The 25,887-nt window shown below is 48.8% G+C and overlaps 1 protein-coding gene across 1 annotated transcript in view; it reads left to right on the forward strand.

Moving 5' to 3' along the window:
• Positions 1-25,306, forward strand: part of LOC149363642 (solute carrier family 13 member 2-like) — a 43,263-nt gene extending 17,957 nt beyond the window's left edge. The window contains exons 7-13 of the mRNA XM_089568582.1: positions 10,031-10,147; positions 15,151-15,231; positions 15,877-15,984; positions 19,875-20,055; positions 20,730-20,891; positions 23,904-24,041; positions 24,869-25,306. Of these exons, the coding sequence (XP_089424708.1) occupies positions 10,031-10,147; positions 15,151-15,231; positions 15,877-15,984; positions 19,875-20,055; positions 20,730-20,891; positions 23,904-24,041; positions 24,869-25,063 (982 nt within the window). The 3' untranslated portion in view covers positions 25,064-25,306. The remainder of the gene's footprint in view (positions 1-10,030; positions 10,148-15,150; positions 15,232-15,876; positions 15,985-19,874; positions 20,056-20,729; positions 20,892-23,903; positions 24,042-24,868) is intronic.
• The last annotated feature ends 581 nt before the right edge of the window (positions 25,307-25,887 follow it).

Raw genomic sequence — 25,887 nt, forward strand, 5'->3', positions numbered from 1 at the left:
TGACTGATCCAGAGGTGACCAAGCGTCCCCGCCCGTCTACCACCGCAACTGCAAATGCGTCCTTGTCCTTATACTCGGTGACATCTACCCCCTGCCCCACAACGGGAAGCCGATTTAACTTCTCCGACTACAGTCTACGCAGTCCTACCCTCCAGGAATGATCCGATGTACCGGAAGGTTCTACCCCCCGGTCCTATGTTCCATAGGTTCCTTAATATTGCCTCATGGGTAACATTGTCAAGGCCTTAGTGAGGTCGGCCCCCAGATAGCCTTGGTGCCCGTGCCGTACCCGGGATCAACCACGTCCTTTTTGATTGATAAATTAGCCTTGAAGCCAGTCATCGTTTCAGGTACGAACTGTTCCTTCTCCACATAACCCTGAAGCCTGTCGAGGACCGCATGCTCCGTCAATTTGGCCAAGCAGGACGTCAGCGAGATGAGACACAGATTCTCATTACAGAGCTTCTTCCCTGGTTTAAGAAAAAATGTAATACTAGCATGCTTCCACTCGGCCGGGATCTCCCCGGCCGCCTAATACTTGTTCATCATATCCGTGAGCGCCCCCCGTGAATTAAAATCCAGTTTCCTCAGCATTTTATTAGTAACTCCGTTCGGACCCACTGCCGACGTAGTACGAAGCTGCCCCATTGCAACATCAACCTCCGCCACCGTAAAGTCCACATCTAATTCTATGTTTTCCTCTCCCGAGTAATCCGGCAGGCAACAGTCCGCCTCGCCGTTTATCTAACGACTTGGGAATTCGTTTATAAACTCTCCAGTAGTGCCTTGAGACCGATGGACTAACCTAGCCATTGCCCTATCTGCGCTGATTTGGTTGCCGCAGAATCTTTAAGGCGCATCAACAACTACCATGTTTTTTGCATCCGAATTGCCCATTAATCCGGTCACAAATATGCCCCCATTGTTTGCACTGCAAGTCCAACATGTAGGTTTCGATTTCTCGTTCTAGCTTGGCCACCTTCCTATGGAGCATCCCATTATGCCTTTGTTTCCTCCACCTCCGAGGGAGATTCACGGGTGCTTCCCACATGTGTAATAGTCTAGAGTCCCCCTTAAAGCCCTCCACCTCAGTCGAAACCTCTTCTGCGGTACCCTTCACGTCCTGCTTGAGCACCTCAACCCATGCTCCCAAGTCCTCGATTTCCCCATTCAATGTGTCTTTCCTGACTTTCCGAAATCTATCCCACCCCGTCACTCTAGTTCCTTTCACCTTGTCTTTGTGCTTAGCAGCGCTAAATACCGTGGAAAGGTTATAGTGATCACTTCCCAGTGGCAGTCCCGTGTTTACCCAATTTGCACCCCTAATACCCTTCACAAATGTGAGGTCCGGGGGCAGGGGGGGGGGGGGGGGTGTCTATGCTCACGCTGTTGCCTATCCTCGTATGATCTAGCGGGTTGTTTAAGATCGTCAATCGCAGGTCATGAGCTACCTGCCAAAGCCTATTTCCTTTGGGCTGGCTCGGATGTAGCCCCACTCTGGATGAGGCGCTTTGAAATCCCCAACCACGAAGAGTTGAGCCCTAGCCGCTAGCCGTTGCGTCTATATCAAAAGGTCTGGCAAACCCACCCCATTATCTTTTGGAGAACAATATACTTTAAGAACAGAGTGACTCTTCTCATTCTTTCTTTTCGCAGAAACTTTAGCAGGTCCTAGTCCACTCGGCTGCTATCTATGGTGTGCTGAATCGCTGTGGTGCTGCAATGGACTACCACGGCCGTGAAGACGCTCGATACGCCTCCCGTCCAATCTCTGGCGGAGTAAATATCTTAAATCTCTGTAATTTCACCGAGCCACTAGCCTCTTGCAAAGCTGTAAAGCCCGCCTTACTATCCAGATTTTGTACGTGCAACTGCAGGTTCCCCTGTTTGCGACGGAAGCTCCTGCAGCCCCGCCGCGCTGGCTCAGCGGTTACGGCACTCGGCTGCTGACCCGAAAGACGCGGGTTCGATCCCGGCCCCGGCGGCTGAATTTCGATGAAGGCGAAATTCTAGAGGCCCGTGTACTGTGCGATGTCAGTGCACGTTAAAGAACCCCAGGTGGTCGAAATTTCCGGAGCCTTTAACTACGGCGTTCCTCATAGCCTGAGTTGCTTCGGGACGTTTACCCCAATAAACCAATAAACCAAACCGGAAGCTCCTGCAGTTCCATAGCCAAACCTCTATTATCTGGCGAGGGGCCTTGATTAGGCACTAGGTCTACTAACGTCGGCGCTTGGCCGACTACGGGTGGCAATTTAGCCTCTAGCATGGCATTTAGCTGTTGAAACATGCCCATTGAAAAGCCCGCAAGTCATTGGTGAAGGCGTCAAGACGCTCCATAATAATGTCTTGTCTGGCTTCAATCCTGTTGGCTCGAGCTTCCAACCTATCCTGTATTTCTTCCAGTTTTCCCACTCTGTCCGCAAGGGTAGACATGTCCCCCCAAGCAGTTTGATCAACTTTGTGACAACATGTGTGGCCAACTCGGGCTAACGTTGGGCTAACCCGCACCTGGCACCTTCTCGGATACCTTTTAAGGCGGAAGCCTTTAATGTCTCATCGTTGTCGACAGAAGGCTGTCAGTAGAGGTAGGTGTCATGCTTTTGACGGGTGTCCACCAAGATATGTGAGGCAGTTACTGCGTAATTTCTTTTCCTCAAATACAATTTTAATTTTCTTCATTACGGCTCCTCTTTCTTTTTCTTCTTTCACTCCCACTTCCACCCTTCCTGTACGGTACTGTTCAGGTGTCCATCGAGATTACAGAGAATTACTGCGCCATTTTCTTTCCTCAGAAAGCGTTGCGTTCGAAGAGCAAGGCATCGCGTGGAACGGGCGGTGGTGTTCCGTGGACTCCCTGGCAGGGCACTCCTAAAGGCGAAGCTTAAGCGTGAGTAATTAGCAGTTAATCAGGATTTAATCATTAATAAGTAATCAACAATTAATTAGTAATTTGACATTACTTAGTAATTAGTCATTAATTATGTGTGATGTCAGCCAGTGGTGATGTCACCAGTGCCACAGAGGCAGTGAAAGTGGTGCGAAATACGCTTTCGCCTCTACGCACTTTTACAGTCAAAGTGCCCCCTGAATTTTTTTAGACCCGGTCGATTGCAAAACATTCCAGCGACACAGCATTTCCTGCATAGTCCACCAACACCCCGGCTCAGACCAGGATGTTCTCGATGAACTTCGCGTCCGCTATCTTAATACTACTTCCCCGGACCCTCTCTCCGCCTACATGGGTGGTGTCAACTTTACCCTCGATGCGGTGGGTGGTGGTGGTGAAAACATTTATTTACAAGGGACAGGAGGTATGTTTGGATTAGCCCGTAAGAGACCGACTCTTACAAACACTAGGTGGAGGTCCCTAGTTTGGGACCCCAGTGGCGGTGGCCGCCGCCCGGGCGCCAGGAAACGATGCAGCAGACGCAGCCGCCCGCGCATTTTCTCACCGGGCTGTTCTCTCCTCCCCACCCGATCAGGAACCCTATTTTAATCCGGTCTATACATTCAAATATATTACAACGTACTATCAAAATAGTCATCGCCTTTACTCTAGCCCCTTTAAAGGCCTGAAGAAGGCGGATGAGCGGCTCCTCCTCGGCCTTCTCACCAATAAATTTCGGTGCCCGGCAGCACTAAAACATTCTGACCCCTCCTTTAACGGCAGCAGCCCGCACTGTAGTGCGGTGTCTTCTGACACCTATCACAGGGTGTGGGCCTGCCCCTCCAACTCGTCTATTCCCCCATCCCCAACCTAACCCGGGAGGACTGGGAGGCGACCTGCTCGGCTGCCACGACTTACAGGCCCAACAAACCTCAGTCGGGAGCGCCCGGACGGCGGCCACCGCCACTGGCGTCCCATACTAGGGACCTCCACCTAGTGCTTGTAAGGATCGGTCCCTTAAGGGCTGATCCAAACATACCTCCTGTCCCTTAATAAATGTTTTCTCCACCACCACCATCCGGGCGCGCCCGACTAAGGCTTGTTGAGCCTGTAAGTCGTGGCATCCGAGCAGGGTCGCCTCCTAGGCCTCCTCGATGCGACCGTCTGCGTTTATTGTGTTGGCGTTGGCGTTAAGGTTAGGTTTGACACTCCTATCATTTTAAGGAAAAGAAATGCGCATAACTGGGTCCCTGGATCAGCGGGCGCCTCAATCGCGCTTATAGGGGGGTGCTCAGAGAGGGATGCAGGCTGCATGCGTTAGCGCTGACAACGGTGAGCGAACTCTCGCGATCAGCCATTAATTGCCACCTGCCAGGGTGGCAAGATTGATGGGGTCTTTAGTGTAGATATAAAAAACAGGAATTTCTTACCGATTATGCGGGAGAACACCACGTTTCTCTCGCTCGTAAAGCCTACCATGGTGGTGGTGGTGGTGAAAAATTTTAATACTCAAAGACAGTTTGGGGGTCACAAGACCCCGCTACATGGTCTGTATGCTTAGTCCGGGACACCGCACGACGAGGCCCCGTCTCGCGCCCGCTTTACTAGAGCCCTTTGGGACTCCACTGTGGAGCAGCTCATGAGGGCAGCCTCCCATGCCTCTTGGGTGGGGGAAGGGGGAAGTTGAGGATTCTGAGTACACGCCCACACCATGTGAAAGATATCGCAGATCTCTCCACAGTGCGGGCAGCGCCCATCTGTGTTCGGATCAAAGTGTTTTGCTATGGCAGGACAGAGAAGAGTTCCTGTCTGCAGGCGCCGCAGAGTTCGCTCCTCCGCCTTACTCAGCCCTTTGGTAGGTGCAGGGTAGAGGCGCTGGCTGTCACAGTAACGAATTAAGATTTCGCGGAACCGCAGAAGCGGTTTATGAGCTTCCGAGCCAAGAGAGCTAGGATGAGGAGCCCGGTGTGTGAGCGCTCGGGCGGCCGCATCAGCGGCCTCATTGCTTCGTAGACCCTGGTGGCCAGGAGCCCAGATCACATTTGTGCGAGCTGGATCGGCGGGAGCGCGTCTTAGAATTTGGGAGGCAAGAGGTGATATTTCACCTGCAAGATAATGTTCACAGGCCCGGCGGAGTCTCTGATAGCCGTTCTCGATTTTGGATCCGCGGCTGCCTCGCGAAATACTTGCATAGACCTCGCCTTTGGGAACGAGGCTTTGACATTGGTGCAGCAAGTCGAGCATATATCGATCTCTTTCTCCGACCACAAAGCTTCCTTCATGGTAATTAAGAGCTGTTAGTGGAGTGTTTCTTGAAGAAGGAATATATGTGAAAAATAAGTTGTCTGTAATGCACATACACGTCTTGCTCGAATTCTTTTTTTTCAATACATCGAAAAGTTCAAACAGCTGATGAGCTGCGCTCAAATTTCGCATTAGGAAGTGACGTAATGGTCGGCAATTTTTTTTACCGCCACCACCGGCGGGTGGAGCACCAAGCTGTACCGCGCACTCGGCGATGTGGTGAGAATGAAAGCGCTGGCCTAGTACGAGGGTGGTGTGGAGACGAAGGGTGCAGCACCAGGGAAAGAAAACGAAGAGTTAAGAATGGGAATTATTATTCACTTTATTAACACTTTGGTGCAGTGCCTTGAGGGAACGCTCATTTTGACTTCACAACAGCCTTCATCTAGCACATTTGCAATGCATTAGTTAAATATGCTAGCGGAGCCATCGCACCATTCTCTGTTGAATGCGAGATAATAAATCAGACAGGTGACCGCTACCGATATCTCAAACCTTCCGACTATGGTGGCCGCCTTGTTTGCGTTTGCGAGCTCCTTGCCATCCACGAGGTTACACCTGAACAGCTAGAGCGGAGCAGGCGGGTACGGTGGCGAGACTTGACGTTGCACTGGATACCACCAGACGTCCGCGACTTCGGCTGGCTGAGAGGCTGGAGAGTCCTCCCAACGGGGGTCCGCATCGCCGCGTGGGGCATCGCTCCTTCTCGGTGTCCCCAGTGCGGTGCGACCGAGACCCTCGAACACGCGCTTTTTGAGTGCGTCGTAGCGCGCACTTTTTGGCGGCTGATGTCGCGCATGTTTTTATGCGAAGCATATTACAATAGGTAACCCAAGCCCTTCGTGACGGTTACACGCCGTGCACACCACGTGACACAATGACGTCACGACAGATGAGAGACGGGGCTCCAACTCGTGCCGTCGCTGCGGTTGCACGCCGTGCAGACCACGTGGTATGGTGACGTCACACCACGTGACACAATGACGTCACGACAGATGAGAGACGGGGCTCCAACTTGTGCCGTCGCTGTGGTTGCACGCCGTGCAGACCACGTGGTATGGTGACGTCACACCATGTGACACAATGACGTCACGACAGATGACAGACGGGGCTCCAACTTGTGCCGTCGCTGCGGTTGCACGCCGTGTGAATCACGTGGTATGGTGACGTCACACTCCCGCGCATTTCGAACGCGCGTTCACACTCCGTATAGGTGAAACGCTCGCTCCACCGGGCAGGCGGACGCGGCTTCCGTGGCAATCCAGGCGCTCACCCAACGCGCGTCTCGGGGTTAGTCGGCGTTCCGCTGTAGCCATGCCGTTGTCTTCCCCCACGACGAAGGCTTCTAGCGGTTGTATTAAAATGACCAAGTATTCAACCAAGGAAAGCCATGTATTACGAAGCCTAGCCGTCAATATGCTTCGCATCTGACTAGGCTTAACCTTAGCTAAGCCTCAGCCATTTTTTGTTAGCCTCGACTCGCACACCAAGCCGCGCGACGCATTTGTGCGGCTCTTGCTGTGCGTCGGGGCCTTTGTTTTGTGGCGCCAGAGAGGCGTCGCTTCCTTGCAGGGCCGGCCTCAACGCGCCATGTTCCCCATGCTGCAGAGGGTTCGGGCGCGCCTGTTTTCACAGGCGTGTTTAGATCATGTGACCCTCCCAGAAGACGAGTTCCTGCGGCGGTGGAGCACCCGCTTCATCGCCGCCAGCGGGGGCCGCGTGACGGTGGTGGTGGTGGTGAAAACATTTATTACGAATGAGAGGTATGTTTGGATCAGCCCGTAAGGGACCGATCCTTACAAACACTAGGTGGAGGTCCCTAGTATGGGACCCCAGTGGCGGTTGCCGCCGCCCGGGCGCGCCCGACTAAGGCTTGTTGGGCCTGTAAGTCCTGGCAGCCGAGCAGGGTCGCCTCCCAGTCCTCCCGGGTTGGGATGGGGATGGGGGGAATAGCGGGGTTGGAGGGGCAGGCCGACACCATGTGATAAGTGTCAGAAGACACTGCACTACAGTGGGGGCAGCTGCCGCTAAAGGAGGGGTCAAAATGTTTTAGCGCTGCCGGGCACAGCAATGTATTGGGGAGAAGGCGGAGAAGGAGCCGCTCATCCGCCTTCTTCAGGCCTTTACATGGGCTAGGGTAAAGGCGATGACAATTTTGATAATATGTTGTAATATCTTTGAATGTATAGACCGGATTAAAATCGGGCTCCTGATCGGACGGGGAGGAGAAAACAGCCCGGTGAGAGACCGCGCGGGCGGCTGCGTCTGCTGCCTCGTTTCCTGCCAACCCCTGATGAGCAGGGGCCCATATGAGGTAACGGTGTGCGGGGTCCGTATCCCGTATGCAATTTTGGTATATTCGATAGGCTAGGAAGGGAGTGCAGCCTTGTTCGACGTTCCGACAGGCCCCTTGCGAGTCGGTGATTATGTATTTTGAATTGGAATGTGAGGCCGCGAGAGCAATCGCGACCTCTTCTGCTTGTGTTGCACTGCGGGCTCTGAAAGTTAGGCTGTTAACTGTGTTGCTGTTGTGAACTACCGCGGCCGTGTACCATCCCCCGTGGTGAGGGCCGGAGGCGTCCACGTAGTATACACCTGTTTTGTTGCCATAATATCGGGCTAGCGCTTCCGCTCGTGCCAGGCGCCGACCATTATGGTCTTCATGTGACATGTTTGCTGGAAGAGGCCGCACGTGGAGGGCACGTCTCCACAGTTCCGGGATGCGAAACCTGTCTTCCATTGGAGGGGTGTGTTGGATATGGAGTCGAGCAAGAAGGCGGCGACCCGACTCCGTTAGCGACAAGCGCGTGTACTGGTTTGTAAGGTGCGCCTCCCGGAGTTCCCGGAAAGTATTCACCACCCCAAGAGCCATAAGCCGGCTGTTTGAAGTAGTGATGGGGAGGTCAAGGGCACGTTTAACGACGGTGCGGCTCCTGCCGTATTGAGTGTGTGGTGCTCGGTGTCGGTGCGCGTTCATCGTATTTAGTGAGCGTGCTTGCCCCCGCGATGCCTGGACATTATGGACCGTTTGAACATTCTGTGCTGTGAATGATTTTGTGTGAAGGGCGACAACATTCGCCGTCGTGTACTTGTTTCATATCTTGTTTGTACCGAGCGCCACTAGTCGCTGCCTTGTTGTTTTTGTCTTTGTGAGGGACTATGGTCCCTTTGTATGAATAATGAGTCCAATAAACTTCTCTTCAAAGCTATTTCACGCAGAGTGCAATGCTGCCAAAGCTTGTTGAGCTGGCTGTGCCCGCAGTGAAACCATTAGTTTTTAATCGTGAGCGTTCCACTTCGCTGCACGTTGCGCACTGAGTAATGAAACTAAGACGCGCCTCCGAACGCTGATTCCAAGACGTGGCTTGAACATGTATAGGAGCGATAGCTGTGTTACATCCCTGTCAAGCTCACAAGTACGTGGCGTGCGCTTCGGTATCCCGAGTGACACTTCAGGCTTCGCGGTGCTAAATGGGAAGGCAAAGTGCCCTTTTAGTAAAAAAAAAGTGGCGACACGAAATAAGCGCAATTTTTGAAGAGGTCGATGAAAAAAAAAAAAAACTGACTGTTTCACGTGATAGCGCAAACAAAACGAGGTTAAGCAGTTTCTAACAAAGAAAAACAAATAGAAATTGATGAGAAGTCAAGACCAGCCAAGAACATCCGGATTTTTGTCAACAAACAAGATGGCGGCGTACTGCGGTGTTGCATCTATACGCGTCCCTTTGTTGTGTTGCTTTGCTTGTAGCTATAACGAAGAAATAATTTTAAAAACAGTATTATAGCAAGTGAAATAAACGTGTGAGTACTTTTTATGCACCATACTTACTGTGCTTCCAAAGACGCTGCTGTCGAGGTTACGCACTCCTCCCTCAAAGGGCGTTTCTTGAACGCACTCCAACCGGAGTGCACTCTTTTGCGAGTAGCACTCCACTTTCGACGTTTAGATTTGACAAAGTGCACTTACAGCGAGTGACACTCACCGTAAGTGCACTTAACTTACCCGCTTGACAGGGGTATTAAGTATTGTCTGCACTGTCTCAAATCAAATGTCAAGGTTAAGTTCAACTTTAAAGCTGACTTACCCAGCCGCCAATACCAGCTTGGGCCATAGCACCACGCAGCTAAGTTCGGTGTGACCTTGCGAGGCATTGAAGGTCATTGTCGATGTATTGCCCACTGTCTCAAAGCGCCAAGGTCAAGGCCACGTACTCAATTGCCATAGTCATATGAGGACACGTTCATACTGCCATAGCTACCATAACCAGTGACCATACTACCATACTACTACTAGAACCGGCGATCTATAAACCACCGCGCTGCCTCAGTGGTTATGGCGCTCGGCTGGTCACCCGAAAGACGGGGGCTCGATCCCAACTGCGGCGGTCGAATTTCGATGGAGGCGGAATTCTAGAGGCCTGTGTACTGTGCGATGTCAGTGCACCTTAAAGAACCACAGGTGGTCGAAATTTCCGGAGCTCTTCACTACGGCGTCCCTCATAGCCTTAGTCGCTTTGGGGCGTTAAACCCCATAAGCCATAAGCCACAAAACAAACACCGCATTGCTCTCTTTGAATTCAAAATTCCGCGTTTTGTTTGGTGCTTAACTGTCATCAACAACAACGCATAAAACCTACATAATGTTGACGTATGGCATAATGTCAACGGCTCTAAAGCCAATAAAGTTCGATTATGACTTTTCGCTACGGCAATCGTACAATCGCTAAGGCAATCGTACAATCATGCGCCAGTGTTGTTCTTTGAAATATTTCAAGCCTTGCTTATTGCCAACTTTCAAAAGAAAGGCCCAAGAAATCGCTGCATGTGTTCCTGCAGGCTCTTCCTACAGGACGACGTCAGCTTTCTGTCGTGGATGGCGTACAACATTCCACCTATGCTGATGTGCACCATGCTGGCTTGGCTTTACATACAGCGGAGAGTAGCCAGACTAATGTGAGTATGCGGGAGCATGTACTCTCCTTGATGTTTGCCATCTGATGTTAGCCATCGAATACCTCGCCTCTAGAAGCAGGACCCAAATTCGAAGTACTGTAAACCACTGACAGGAAATTTCCTCCGCGGCATTCGTTAACATGAACTGGAATCTAACGCATGACGCAGAGAGCGATATTCCACGAACGAACTACAAACAAATTGCATTCGATTCACAGATCTCACGCCGTTCTAGTTAAAGCACATCCCACGCAAGATGCCGCTGCATAACTTGGTGGTGGGGGCGGTGATGGTGAAAGCTTGCATTTAAAAGCACAAGTTCGCCATTCGCGCTGTTGAAATGGAGTTCTACGTCTATTTTTTTTTTGTAGTAGGTGGCGGCTGACTGTTGTCAATGGAAACGCGCAAAAACACGCTACTTCACCCTGTTCGTTGTAAGCGTCCCGTGTTTCAGGGTTGCTACTACTCGGTCTTGTGAATTAATCATCTAACAGCCTTATCCGGCTAAACTAAAGCAATGAAACATTGCTGATGTAGCAACAACCGTTCACCGCAGTATTAATAAGGCAGCGTTTAATTAAGGGCACGGTTACCAGTTGGTTTTTGAGGGAAACAAAATTTGGAGGGCGCTTAAGCTTTGTCTTTGAGTGTGGGACGCGACAGCGTGTTGCAGCGTTGCCAATGGATGGATGGAAAACTTGATTACGCAAGCGAGTTTGGACCGTGCAAAGTCTCAGGGCCACCGCACAGCCCTCACATTACGCGCATGTGTCCAGGCCACGTAGGGCCATGGCACTGGCCCCCCGGTTCACACAGCGAAGTTGCGCGTCCGGGTCCTGCGACACAAGGAGGGCCTCCCATTCCTCCCATGTACCGATGGCGGGCTGTCCCTGCGGGGGAGGATCGGCAGGGCAGCCGAAGAGGATGTGGTCCAGGTTGGCGTGCGATTCTAAGCAGAGAGTGCAATCTGGGGAAACATGGCGGAAGTAGGATAGAAGCTGAGGGGCAGGAAGAGTTCGGGTCTTGAGTCGCCTTCGGAGGATTTGTTGGGAGTGGGATAGGCGGGGGTGGGGAGGGGGATAGAGTCGACGGGCAAGGCGTGCTTGTTGAGTCAGTTCTGAGAACGTGTGTGCCCGCTCCCTCGAGAAATCCCGGCTGGGGTCACCATTTACCCGGCAAATAAGTCCTCGGGCTATGTTATCGGCGGCCCCATTTTCAGGATTGCCAGAGTGAGCCGGCACCCTCACGAGCTCAATACGCCTATCGGAATTTAGGGTGCACGTTCTCAATACCTGCCACGCGGGGGAATGGACGCGTCCGCGGGCGAAGTTAAGAATGGCTGTTTTTGAGTCGCTAACTATATAAGCCGCATTGGTTTCGGCAATGGCTATTGCTATAGCTGCTTCCTCTGCTTCTTCCGGGGTACAAGGGGGGTCTATGAAATGGGTAAGTGGGGAGGCTGCTGGATGGTAAGCCACAGCCACTGAACGGTCTGGACCACACGCGGCGTCCACCCAGCGCACGTCCTCTGAAGTGCCATATTCTTTATGGAGAGCTTGGCTCGTGCGACTCGGCGGGATTGATGGTATTCAGGGTGGACATTCTTAGGAAGGGGTTTGAGGATAAGCGCGGTGTGTATGGCGCGAGGGAGAGAGATGAAGTCCGTAGTGTGTGCGGGTATGCGAATTCCCAGAGAATCCAGTATATAACGTCCGGTTTCCGTGCCAGCCAGACGAAGCTACTGTGTGTAGCGATGTGCGTCTATAAGTTCTTGTATAGTGTTGTGCATTCCTAATTTTAATAGCCTGTCCGTGCTAGTGCTCTTTGGTAGGTTTGGCGCTGCTTTGGTAGCTATGCGGATTAGAGCATTGATCTTATTTTATCCGCCCAGGAGAGGTTCAAGTAAGGAGTGGCGTAAAGAATGCGACTAAGCACAAAGGCATGCAGCACCTTGAGATTGTCTGCTTAGTCTAGACCGGCTCGTGAATGTGAAACCCTTCTAAATGGATGACGGAGTAAGTGGACTGTTTTAGTGCTTTCAGGGTAAGGTTGTTTTTCCCCGTGTCCTGTAAATATAGGCCAAGAATGCGGAGGGTAGGTGTTTGCGATATGGGAGTGTCATGCAGGTAAATCGTGATGGGGGAGTTAGGGACGCGCCGCGGGTGGATTATGAGGAGTGCTGACTTTGTCGGGGAGCATTCAAGCCCAATATTTGCCGCGTGAGTAGCTATAGTTGTGGCGGCTTCCTGAAGGGTCGATTCTATGTCGCCATCCGAGCCGTATGTGGTCCAAACCGTTATATCATCCGCGTAAAGTGTGTGTCCTAAGTGCGGGATGCGGCGGAGAGCCTTGGCCAGGGGGATGGGGGTGAGGTTGAAGAGGAAGGGAGATAACACCGCCCCTTGCAGGGTACCAATGTTGCCAAGCGTGAAGGAGGGGGTCTGTATATCATCTATATGCAGGGAGGCGGTGCGGCCGTTTAAAAAGGCCCGGATGTAGTTGTAGGTCTTCGGGCCCAATTGCAGATCTTGGATGCCCTGCAGGATGGCGGCGTGCGTAACTTTGTCGAATGCTTTGGTGAGGTCGACTGCCAGGATTGCTCTGGTGTGATGTAACATGTCATTGAGGATAGCGTGTGAAATCTGCAGCAGGGAGCCCTGTGTCGAGAGATGGGCTCGGAATCCTACCATAGTATGGGAATAGAGTCCATGGGATTCCATGTGTTGCGTGAGACGGGTGCGGATGACATGCTCAAACAGTTTGCCCAGGCACGAAGTCAGCGAAATGGGACGGAGATTTTGGGCATTAATTGGCTTATTTGGTTTAGGAATGAAAATTATTTTCCTGTGCTTCCATTCAGCAGGTAGCGCACCCGTTTCCCAGCACTCATTGAAGTAGTCGGTAAGAAGGGAAATTGAACGGTCATCTAGATTCCTGAGGATGACATTTGTGATATGGTCCTCCCCAAGGGTTTAGTTTCTGAGCTTAATAAGGGCTGCTTTGACTTCAACCTCCATAATGGGGGCGTCGAGGGAATGTTGATCGGAGCCTACATAGTCGGGATATGATACAGCGTGGCCCACAGTGGTATAAGTTGATTGAAGTTGGCGTAACAGTGCTTGATGATTTTGTCGATTTTGATGGGTAAGTCTTTTGAGTGTAAGCCGTGTTTGCGTTTTAGATTGAGTGGGGTCTATCATAAGCCGTAGAAGATTGCAGGCCCTGGTGGAGGAGAGATTACCTCGTAATCTGTCACATAATTGGTGCCAGTTAGATTTACTGAGTGCGGCACGGTGCTCTTCTATTTGTTTTTGTAGTTGCGCTTATTTTAGCTTAAGTTTCCGATTCTGTTTCTGGGTTTTCCAGCGTGTGAGGTATTACTTTGAGCTTGGATTAGGTGCGCTAAGCGACTATCTACAACGGGAGTCTCGGGGGTGGCGTCTAACGTTTGCGTGAATGCCTGGGCATCCTGTTTCAGCTCTGTCATCCGTGTGTGGAGGTTAAAGGGGGATTCTAATGTTTTGGCCTCTCTGCGCTTTCGAAGATTATCCCAGCTGGTAATCCGGACGCCTTACCCGAAGGAAAGGAAACGACGCCTGTCTCTCATATCTCGGTGGATCCCCTGACCGCGCCGTAAGGGAAGAAAAAATAAAATGAAAATTGGTTGTAAGGAAAGGAAATACGCCTGTTTCTCATATCTCCGTGCGCACCCGAAAGGCATGAACACCACAGTACATGTCTCTAAAGCACCCTTCTAAGACAACACCCGTATCCACTAGACGCGCCTTTGTTTATTCGAAACCATTCAGCTGGCGTGGTGCAGTGGTTAGCGTGCTCGCCTTGCACTCCGGAGGCCCTGGTTCGATTCCCCAACTCGGCCAATTTCCTCCTCGGTTTTATTTATTAATTAATGCATCTGGGATTTTTCTCTCACGGCCAACGCCGCCGACGACGACACCGGTTTTTCTGCGACACGGGGCCCTTATCGCTGTCGCGTTAAGAGGCGCAGTAACTGTATAACTCCTCGGTGGGCACCTAAATCGCTCCTTGAGGGAAGATGGAAAGGTGGGAAGAGGTATTGTTATGAAGGGCTACCGGTTATGCAGTTGTGTTGGCATAGGCACATGTAGTGAGAGGGCAGTCGAGGAGGAGAGCTTGGCGGCGCTTCGCCTGCGAGCAGAGGTGACTAGAGCACGGTGCTCTGGAGCAGACACACAAGTCTGGATTTGTGGCGCCCTCTCTGCACAGCACCGCAAAGTAGCGCCAGCATAGACCGCCGCTCCTCGGTTTTGGCCGGCTATCTCGGGGCGCAACAGCCACGGCTAACTTCGGTAGCGTGCCGCGCTATGTGGGTCTTGCAAACGGCTGTTGCAGAATGTCGCATATTGCAAGCGTGGTAACCGCTAGACATTTTTTTAACTTCTGAGGTCTGCAAACTTCATTGTTGGTAGCGTTTGTGCCATTTGATTCCAATCATTTGCGAACATCCTGCTCAATTCACTCTCAGTTCACACTGGCTGAAAAACTGTCTCGCCCTTTTCACACTAAGTAGTTGGCACCAAGGAACAGCGAGTAGTAAAATAAAACTCAGTTTTCATTGTATCAGAGAAATGGTACTGCTATGAATTTTCCGGAGTACATCGCGTGGCCGGCTGTGACCTAGTTAAGCACTGAGATCAAAAAGTGTATCAGAAAAATAATTATTCGCAAGTAGCTACGAATGCTTTCCAGTGCTCTGGCCGATGTCTTCTCTGAACATACAGCCGGGTACGTTAGTAACCAGTGGGGATTCACAAGAAATTCTTCCAGGCAAGCGCGACTGTAAGGTAGCCGGCGTACATCGTGAGTAGCTGGCTGCACCACTGTTAGTGACAATCGCAGACCCTTTTACGTAAGAGAAGTGGGAGCGCGCTGCCATACCTTCCAAATGAATTAGTGTTTACTGTTGCAGAGAAGACCGACATAGTCCACCGCATCGTTTATATTCTTCACTCTGGTTGCAGACCGAGGGGCAGTGAAGCGGAAATTCGCGAACGAGTCAAGCTGGCGCTCTTGAGTCGCTATCATCAGCTGGGGCCTATGACGTGAGTCTGTTTTCTGCGCACCACTCGTGTATTACACTTTAAACATGATTTATTTATAAAAGAGTATAAAGTGAGCAAACACTGCTCCAGCGTGCTCCTTTTTACGGGCAGCCTATGCTGCCCAAGTTTCCGGGTAGGTTTCTACCACTAAGTGTAAGGAATGTTTACAGTTCGCACCGGGGGCATATTACAAACTGAAAGCATAGTTCTCCGATGCATTTCGCAATCTAAAGCGAGTTTTAAAAGAAGCAGTTCGCACCAAGGGCATATTCTAAACTGAAAGCACAGTAATTCGATGTAGTTCGCAATCTAAGGAGAGTTTTAAAAGAAGCACCGGAGGTCTTGAGGTTATCTGTTACAGGAGATTGACACCTAGGTTAAAATCGTAGTAACTGCAAGATATTCGCATGTTTTCATGAAGGAATGTTCTTCCGTTGCTAACCGTTGTTTTCGTATTTTTGTTATGAAAATCTACCCCAAGGCTTCGGAGTCATGCCATATATGCCCCTGTTAGGAGTATGTGAGAGGGCAGTTCATTTTTTGTAACTCCCTTGTAGGCTAATTCTTATTTGTAGTGTAGTTCAGCCTTAGCTGCTACGGCTTCTTGCGAAGAAACTGCCGTAGCTAGCAATGACCTGTCCGTAGGTTCCACCAGTCTGCCGTCCTGGCCCTGATGAGTTTCATGATACTCCTGTGGCTTACGCAAAACCCTCGCATCGTACCCGGCTGGTCCAACTTGTTTCCGCACGGCAAGTGAGTACAGCACATATGCCGTTTTCACACATTCGCACCCGCGCAACACTGCGTGACGTGTCATCGAGGGCATCTGAAAGGCCAGTCGAACGTTCTATACAGCACATTGGTCGATCCCTCTTCTGGTGGCATAAATATATTCCGCTACAGAGACTACAATTTCATGTCAGCCCGCAAGTTAACATCCAATATGGATTCTGTACTTGAAGCATTTGCTATTTTCATGCCGGCCAAATTCAGTTAAGTGATGCAATTCCTCCTTAACACACTTAATTCAAATGAATGGTGGTGTGGGAATGCTGGCTGTAAAAGAAATGTTTTTATGAGAAATTTTCTCAGTCGTATGGAGGAGGACAGTTTTTTCACTTAACTATTGTTTGTATATATGCTTATACATCCTCACTGTGTCTCCTGATAAACAGAAAATTTCGCTTCCCTACTTCATTATCTCACAGTGAACATCTTATTTTGTACTCATGTCTGTTGCTTAGAACTATTTCGTAGCGTTGTGTTCTGCATGTCTGATTATGATTTCAATTATTCTTCTCCTTGCCTGTCATATTGTGTCGTGTTCAGTTTGATTTAATTGATAAAAAAACCTTACATGTTTCGTCTGTTTTGCGTTCGAAATTTATGCGCTTATCCAATGTGACCCTGTACTTTATTATGTATGAATTTCTGTATGCTCCCTGCTGCCTTGTAATGGGCCGTGGGCCTAGTCAAGCTACTCCGAAGTAGCTTTTTGCCCAGGGGCCTTTTTCTCTTTTAGAGAAATAAAGAATATGTGTATGTGTATGTGTATGTGTATGTGTATGTGTATGTGGATGTGTAAGTTCGCGTGCAATACAAATAAACCGAACTTTCACGATGTCCAACATAGCCTGCCTTTGTTCATAACGCCTGAGCAGTCACTCGACAGATTTTCTTTTTCTAAGCTGCGATTTATGTACAAATATTTTTCCTTACTTTTTGCTGCCGCAATATTTTGTTTTTGTGTTCCTCCGATAAAATATAAAACTAAATTTGTTACCAACAAACGGCTTTCAGTTCTTGACACCTATTATTTCCTTCGAAAATTTCACAAACAGGCCGGATGCTCATAACTGGTTAAGCGCTTTCGTTGGCATTACACAAAAAACCTTGCCTTTTAAATTCTGAACCGGACAACGGACCTTCATATAACTTATTCATAATAAAACCGCGCAAAAGACAACGGACCAGAGAAAGGGGCACACAGGAAGAACGCTCGTCCTGTGTTCTCCTTCCTCTGCTGGTCCGTCGTTTTAAGCATGAAATGCTTTTAGCCCCCGTTGTCGGCAGTGTGGTGACGTCACGCCGAGACCGAGAGCCATCATCCGGGCACTGAAATCCAGTCATCCGGGCACTGAAATCCAGATATCCGGGCACTGAAATCCAGTCATCCGGGCACTGAAATCCAGTCATCCGGGCACTGAATTCCAGTCATCCGGGCACTGAAATCCAGTCATCCGGGCACTGAATTCCAGTCATCCGGGCTCTGAAACGAGAACATCCGGGCACCGTACGAGACTTAGCGAGATTTAACGAGACTCCGTAAGCCCTCCTACGCGACCGGCATGCAAGCGCTGGTTGGTCTCCAAACGAGACAAAAAATAACTGCTGCCAGTGCCTTCTCAATGTTTATCAAGATATCAGTGGAGCTGTGGGTTTGATAACGCGCGGAATTATAATTTCCGATTTCTAATAACGCGTGCAAAAACCACATAAATTGCATGTTGCACTTCGTTGTCGTACGTGATCCGGGGGAGAAGCGCTGCGTTCAAAGGGCAAGGCATCGTGCCGAACGGGTGGTGGCGTTCCTCCCTTCCTTTACGGTGCGGTTCGGGTGTCCACCGAGATGGCAGAGAATTACTGCGCCATTTCCTTTCCTCAAAAAACCTTGCGTTCAAATGACAAGGCATCGCGCTGAACGGGTGGTGGCGTTCCTCCCTTCCTGTACGGTGCGGTTCGGGTGTCCACCGAGATGACATTAGGCCCGTAAACATTTCATGCTTACTCTACTCTCGGTTACGGGAGAGGCAGAGATTTTTTTGCGCTGTTTTATTATGAATCCATACCAACTACCCTAACTCAACGTATTGCTGAATCATATAAGTTTGCTTGACATTTACAATATGATAACCCACTGTGCTTCACCAGATGCAGGTTATTAATTTTGAAATTGTCGTCTAAAAAGGACTAGGGGCTAAAAAGAACGGTGGTGCTAGTTCGTAATTGGTAGCGATGCTACGTAATTGGTAGCGAGGTGCTGGAAGTAGTAAGACAATATGTCTACTTAGTGAAAGTAGTGACGGCTGATCCCGATGATGAGAGGGAAATAACTAGAAGAACAAGAATGGGGTGGAGCGCATATGGCAGGTTCTCTCAGATCATGAATGGCAATTTACCAATATCCCCCAAGAGAAAAATATACAACGGCTGTATCTTAGCAATACTCACCGATGGGGCAGAAATATAGAAGTTAACAAAAAGGGTTCAGCTGAGGCTGAGGAGAACGCAACGCGCTATGGAATGAAAAATTACAGGTGGAACGTTAAAGGGACACTGAGGAGAAGTTGAAGTTGGCTTGTATCGACAGAATACCAGCTCCTGATTACAAAAACGCCACTCATACTGACAACAAAGCTCTTGTAACGTAGAAAAAAGCAAGAACCGAAATACAGCTAGGTATCGCCGCCACAGGCCAAACTCGCAAGTACAAGCGTGATGACGTCATAGGACAAAACAGTGTTGCTAGAACCAATGGTTCTAGCTACACTGCGACACGATAAGCCACAAGTTACTGAGGCGCAGCCAATGCATGCGCAAATCTCCTTGACGTCGCCAGATGGCGCCACGTACCCGGCAGCTACACGCACGTGCAGCAACGGGACCAATCAGCGCCTACTCACCGGCGGTAGACGGGCTCCCGGTATTCCGCTAACAGTAACAAGGTACACGGTATGCTAAAGGTGTCTATTTGCGAGAACTTCGTTGACGACTTCGAGAGCGGGATCCATCGTAACACTGGCAAAACGCCGGTGCAAACGTAAACGAAACGACGGTAGCGACGGCCGCATGAGCCGATAGATGCCTTCAACGTGCGGCCGGCGGTAGCTTTCTTTTCGGCTGCTGCTAGGCCGCAATGCTGGCCGCCAGAAATCACGGAGTCTGCGTTACGTCATGTGCACGTCATGTTTGACGTCACTTAGTCCTGTGTCGTCATAAGAGAATCTCAGGCTTGAATCAGAGCGGCGGGAAAAACTTTTTCAGCTTCGAATCCAAATTTCTTAGAAATAAATGCATCTTTCGCTGCCGGCCAAGTGGCAACAAAGCCATGAAATGCCGAACTATCGGGTTTTGCTATAAAAAGTATTAATAGACCTCTCCTCACTGTCTCTTTAAGAGACCGGAAGCAGGAGGAGTGAGCGAGGGAACAAACGCGGGCAAATGACATCCTAGTCGAAATCAAGAGGAAGAAGTGGACTTGGGGAGGGCATGTAATGCGAAGGCAAGGTAACCGATGGTCCTTAAGGGTAACGGAGTGGATTCCGAGAGAAGGCAAGCGTAGCAGGGGGCGGCAGAGAGCGAGGTGGGCGGATGTGATTAAGAAGTTTGCGCGGATACGGTGGCCGCATATGGCACAGGACAGGGTTAATTGGAGAGACATAGGGGAGGCCTTTGCCCAGCAGCGGGCGTAGTCAAGCTGATGATGATGATGACCGCAGCCTCTTTGTATTTCCTTTGTCAAGCCACATGTTTTGCAAAAATCAGCCCCTATAACGTGCTCTATGGTACAACTTACATGAGCTGCTCAGTTAAGCCTCAAAAACAAGGCTCGCTGATGCTCGTGGCATTAATACATGTTCCAGGCACATCCTGTCCTCGGTTCCCGCGGTGCTGGTGAGCATCCTTTTGTTCGTGGTGCCCAAGGATCCCGCGCAAGGCCGGAAGAGCAAAGGACTGCTCACCTGGGAAGAGGCTAGCGTCAAGATCCACTGGGGCACCATATTCATCATCTGTGGGGGAATGACGCTGGCCGAGGCATCCAAGGCTAGTAGTGTTCATCAAAGAATCATCCACTCGAAACAGTAGCCATCAGCTGCATTTGCACTGCGTCCGTGACAGCAGTTTCCGTCAAAAGCAGAAGATCGTGAGAATTTGAAATTTTGAGGTGCATTATATGAAAACTCCTCCAGAAAAGAACAAAACTTGCATACCAGACAATTTATCAGCGTCACTCAGAATACTGCGCTGAAACTTTTTTCTCGGTAATAGAAACAAAACGCCGCCGTGGTGGCTCAGTGGTTATGGTGCTCAGCTGCTGACCCGAAAGACGCGGGTTCGATCCCGGCCGCGGTGGTTGAATTTCTTTGAAGGAGAAATTCCAGAGGCCCGTGTACTGTGCGATGTCAGTGCACGTTAAAGAAGCCCAGGTGGTCGAAATTTCCGGAGCCCTCCACTGCGGCGTCTCTCATAGCCTTAGTCACTTTGGGACCTTAAACACCATAAACCAAATCAATAGAAACAAAACCATCTGGGGACTATGATGTGAGACTGGATGTAAAAGTGCAGAATGGTTATTACTGAGAAGAGCGCTGTAAATTTATTGCGATAATTAGTCGTATGTAGTGCTAATACTCACCAATGTGATGAAAGTGCTGAGCGCGCATAGTAATGAGTCCCCAGCCTGATGGAGAAGCTCGTATCTCTGTGGCTTGGCGCAGGAATCAGGCTTGTCCGCCGTATTGGTTGGGAAGATGCGCGGCCTGAACGTGTTTCCCAGCTTCCTGGTAGTGAGTGCCCTGTGCTTTTTCGCCTCCATGGCGACCGAGGTGACCAGCAATACGGCCATCACCGCCATCATGCTGCCCATCATCTTCGAGATGGTCAGTGCTTCGTCCGCCAGGATGGCCGCGTAAACGCTGTGAGAATGTACAGAACAGCGTTATTCCGTGGAGGACTCAGTACCCAAACTTCCGCTTTCACCTTCAGGACCATACCAAAGCTCTTTAAACAGAATTTTCTTCTGAAAAGCCTCTCAGAATCTGCCATAAAAAGTAACACTCGCAGGGGAAATGGTAAAGCATTTGCTGGATTTGAACTACCGCTTTGAGCGTCTATGCAAAAAGCGCTAATGAAATGCACCACAGAACCGATGGGAACGCGAAATATTTGTTTGCGCTCCAACCCATTTTCATAATATTTCTATTCACTTGTAGGCGGCACCACTTAGCCGGAAACTGTGGTGATTCATTCATTCATTCATTCATTCATTCATTCATTCATTCATTCATTCATTCATTCATTCATTCATTCATTCATTCATTCATTCATTCATTCATTCATTCATTTCCTTTTTATTCAATCACAACCAAAATCAACACAAACAAGATTGCTACAAGCATCTGGATCTTAAGTTCGCAGGCTAGTTGGGATCCATGCACATAATGTTCAGAAAATAAATCAGCAGACAGCGCAGATAAGGTACACACTTTCAAAGGAGTAAAAATGTCGCAGCCTGTTGCAATAGTACGACTTCAGCCATGCAGAGAAGTTAGTATTTAGCTTTATTTCTATTGGGATTTCATTCCACATTCTAGTCCCTACAGACAGAAGAGTTTTTTGCAATACACATTTTTGCTCACTTGGAGTGAGAAGGTATCGTAGCGCTTCGTGATCTATATTGTGAAGAGACAGTGTGCTGAGGATAAAGGATAGTTGCTGGTGATCGAAGGGTGCACCATTATCGCAGTTTTATGTTCAATTATTAGATGACGGGGAAGTATCTCTAAGAAATTGAACAGAGGCAACGTATGAGCGTGGTACTTAGCAGGTGATACGAACCTAATTGCTATTTTTTGAATTTCAAAGAGTGGTTCTAATTATGTCGGATAGGTAGAGCCCCAAGATTCAACACAATATGACAGGTGGCTATGAAATAAAGTGAAGTGAATTGTTCTTAAAGCGGCTGTATCAAAATACTGTTCACATTTTAACAGCGTGAAGCATGCACGGGATAACTTCGTCATCCCTTGGGATAACGAAGTTATGCCGTGTATGGTTCACGCTTTTTAAATGTCAACAATATTTTGACACAGCCGCTTTAAGAAAAATTTACTTCACTTTATTTCACAGGATAACATCGTTATCCCGCGGTAAGCGCTTCGTTAGCAAAAAGCAAATATCAGCAGTTAGCAGAAGCAGTTAACAGATTGATGGCTCGAAAGCACAGCGGTGACTAAGGAAACGAGTTCAGAATTGAAATGTGAATTAATCGAAAGAAAAATGTCCACTTTATAGATAATGCTATGAAGTTTGACGGATTAAAAAAAAAAGCCGAGTATGGTGGAAACTGCCACCACCCATTTTCAAATGGGACGCTCCTAACTAGCATCCATCCTCCTGTGGATACCAGTGCCAGAACGGAATCACTCTGCAGAAGGATACAGCTTCTGTTTGTTACGCAAAACCCAGGAAATCTGTACAAACGCCTCTAGTTTGCCCGGCTGCTGCCCTATGCGATATGGTGCTGAACACTCAAAAACATCGCGGGCATTCGGAATATATACCTTTTAAGCTGAAGAACTCAGAGGAGGTGATCCAGATTCTTAAAGCAGTTCTTTGTGGCGTATCCCTGTTGTATCTGTTCGTCGTCGTGCTGTGTGAATGTAAGCATAAAATACCAACCAGCCAAACAATTTGTTTTAACCAGTTATCGCACCGAAGGGACGAACCTATCAAAACTTAACAAGAGCGATTTCTCAGTACTATCTGTTTACACTGTGCTCCGACGGTAATAATCGCTAAAAACGTAGGACAGATGGCAAACTGCTCCTCTGCGTATACCGTCGATGATTTTGCTGCTCCTTAATGCGTCGCTCATAGTATGCTGACCGCAAACTTTACAGCAAACATTGAAAAATAAAGCTTCTTGAATTTTTTCGGCAGGTATCCCATGTGTCAATGCTAGGATCATTACTTTGTGAAAAAAAAGCAAAAAAACAACAAAAGTATGCGATGTGGGGAATGAACTTTCTCATTGACAGCTTCGCGGATTTCATGCTTTGGTGGCGTCGTGCAGTGACCGACAGAAAAGTCTTGGCATGCGAAGTACTGACGACATATAGGTTGTTGTGGAAAGGCTTTATTGGACTTTTCTCTTTAATTTCGAATAAAAACACAAATTATAGCCGATGCTTCCACACAGCTCAGAAAGCAGTTCTTGAATAAATTTCCCGTGGGAAAATATTGGGGCTTAATAGCATGATAAACATTGGTTAGTGTTGTTTAAATCGTCTAGCATTGTCTTCCTACAAACATCGTGCACAAGGTTTAGTGCAGTGAAAAAGTTAAATTCGAAACGTTTAAATATCATATCTTTTGTTGATTACTTACTGTACGTCGGTTGCACAATGCGTTTCCATATACGTCAGAATACTACAACATATCTAAGTAACTCGGAAAAAATTACAATATTGTAAGAAACTATTATGGAATTATTGAAGGTAATAAACCATTCTTCTCATATGTAGCAAAATCTTTATTTTAAAGTGTTCCCATCGATCGGATCGCAAAGTTAAGACTGCCATAGAAAACCAACGGGGAACGCTTTTGACGATAGCAGAAACATCATAGAAAAAAAGTACAACTGCCGCCGGGTGATCTGCTGATATATTGATTGTTATATCGAAATCTTTCATTATACGAAAAAAACTGCGGTCATAAACGGTTTCCTGCTGAAAAATGCTTTTGCCCAGAATTTCTGTTTGCGACTAATCCACATTCTGCGTGCTGACTGATTATGCCTCTATTCGTAACTACTACTTCCGGTGTATATCATTGTCTCCTGAACAAAGAAAAGTCTGAGTGAAGCTCACGGAGTATAAATATTGCTGCAGGCCGTGGCACTGGAAGTGCACCCGCTGTACTTCGCTATACCCGTGGTGGTGGCCTGCTCGTTCTCATTCATGCTGCCCGCGGCCACGCCACCCAACGCCATAGTCTACGAGATGGGCAACTTCCGGATCTGGGACATGGTGCGTGGATCCATCAAGTTGGTCACTTGTTCTGCATCTTAACCTCGAGCCTCGCTACACGAGGCGCTTTGCCATTCATGAGCCCTCAAGGATATACAAAACTCTAAGACGCTAAACAATTTTTGTGTTTTATAACGCAAAAGGAAACACTATGTACAGCCTTTGCCAAAAGTAACCAGGCTGCATGGTTTGCTTCTCAATTGTATAGTAGAACTCTTACGGCTTCCCTCAAGATCAAAAAGTTTTTTGAAGGTGAGGACAGGGGTTCTCCTTACTGTACAGAGATTTTGAGCTTGAGGGCTGGTATAATAGCTCTAATATGCGACTGATGAGGCAAACCATGCAGCCTGGTTACTTTTGGCAAAGGCTGTACCTCGCCAAAAAGTTCACAAGAATGTTACAGGCTTGTCTACTTCTTGCGGAATCATAATAGAACGGGACGAAGTGTTCTTCCCACTTCTTACGCTCCTAGACCATAAAGCCGCACCCATGGACTTAGCCCAATATTTCAATGACTATCGGCAGTGGGCCGCCCTCACTATCAGTGATTTTGGTTCCTTTCTACCTTTCGTTCTACTGAAAGAGAAAACGCTGAACTCCTCTTGGCCCCCACAGCGCTGCGAAATGGCGTCGTCTGAGACATAGACACGTGACAAGGAAGACTTTTTCAGTATTTGGAATGGTGGTCTCATGTGCGTGGCAGCAGCCTTGGGCTCAGTGAATCGGAATCAATGCAGTAAATCTAAAATTTCGGCCAGGAACAATGATCGACCTAAGGCACTGGATCCGTGCATGAGCGCACTTAATTTGTAATGCCGTGTTTCCAGGCGGCGCCGGGGTTCGCGATGAACATGGTGTGCGTCGCCGTGGAGCTGATGACCATCCACACCCTGGGCCCCCTGGTGTTCGACGTGCACAACTTCCCCGCCTGGGCGGCGCTGGAGATAAATGGCACCGGCTCCCGCGCTGGCTTAGGTCGCATGGAACAAGAGCCCGGGTGCGGGGTCACTGGTGCCATGTAGTCGTGTTGCCAAGAAACGCCCTGGACGTTTCGTGTGCATAGGAGCTGCGTGACACTGCATTTGAGGACGGTCAAAGTGACATGCGTTTGATGACTGTGACACGCACTTTTTATACTTTCTTTTCACGTGTGCTTGTTTGAGCGCTTTTGTGTGGGCGAGACTATTATGCTATTCACCGCACACCCCGCATCGCTGATCTTCGCACCTAGTCATCTATCTGCTTCTGCGAACAAAACTGTTTCTGATAATTTATTTATTTATTTGGGAATACTGCAGAGTCGGCTGACTCCAAGCAGGAGTGGACACACAAAAAAACAAATACAAGAATCAAGAATACAAGAATACACGAATACAAGAATACAAGAATACAAGAATACAAGAAACAATACAAGTACAACTTCACCCCCGCATTTTCAGGTTTTTAACAAACTCTTGCGCACTGGGACTGTCGACAATATTCCTTGGTAATTTATTCCAAGCGTCTATGGTTCTCGGAAAAAATGAATACTTAAAGGTATCGTTTAGGGGGCTATATTCATGAATCATTTTTCCGTTATCAAAACGCGAGCTTGTGCGTAGTGTGTGAGGGGTAATGAAATTATGACTGTTGATGTCTATTATATTGGTATATATTAAATACAAGTATTTTAATCTGCATTCGGAACGCCTCGCTCGTAGTGTCTCGAGACCAAGATAATCAATCATTTCTGTCACGCTGTCAGTGCGCTTATATTTATTGCAGATGAATCTGGCCGCGGTTCTTTGAACCATTTCTAATTTGGAAATATTTTTCTTTGTATAAGGGTCCCACAGACACCAGGCAT

The sequence above is a fragment of the Amblyomma mixtum genome, chromosome 2 (assembly GCF_055824585.1).
Source record: "Amblyomma mixtum isolate Tamu chromosome 2, ASM5582458v1, whole genome shotgun sequence".
NCBI classification, from domain to species: Eukaryota; Metazoa; Arthropoda; class Arachnida; order Ixodida; family Ixodidae; genus Amblyomma; species Amblyomma mixtum.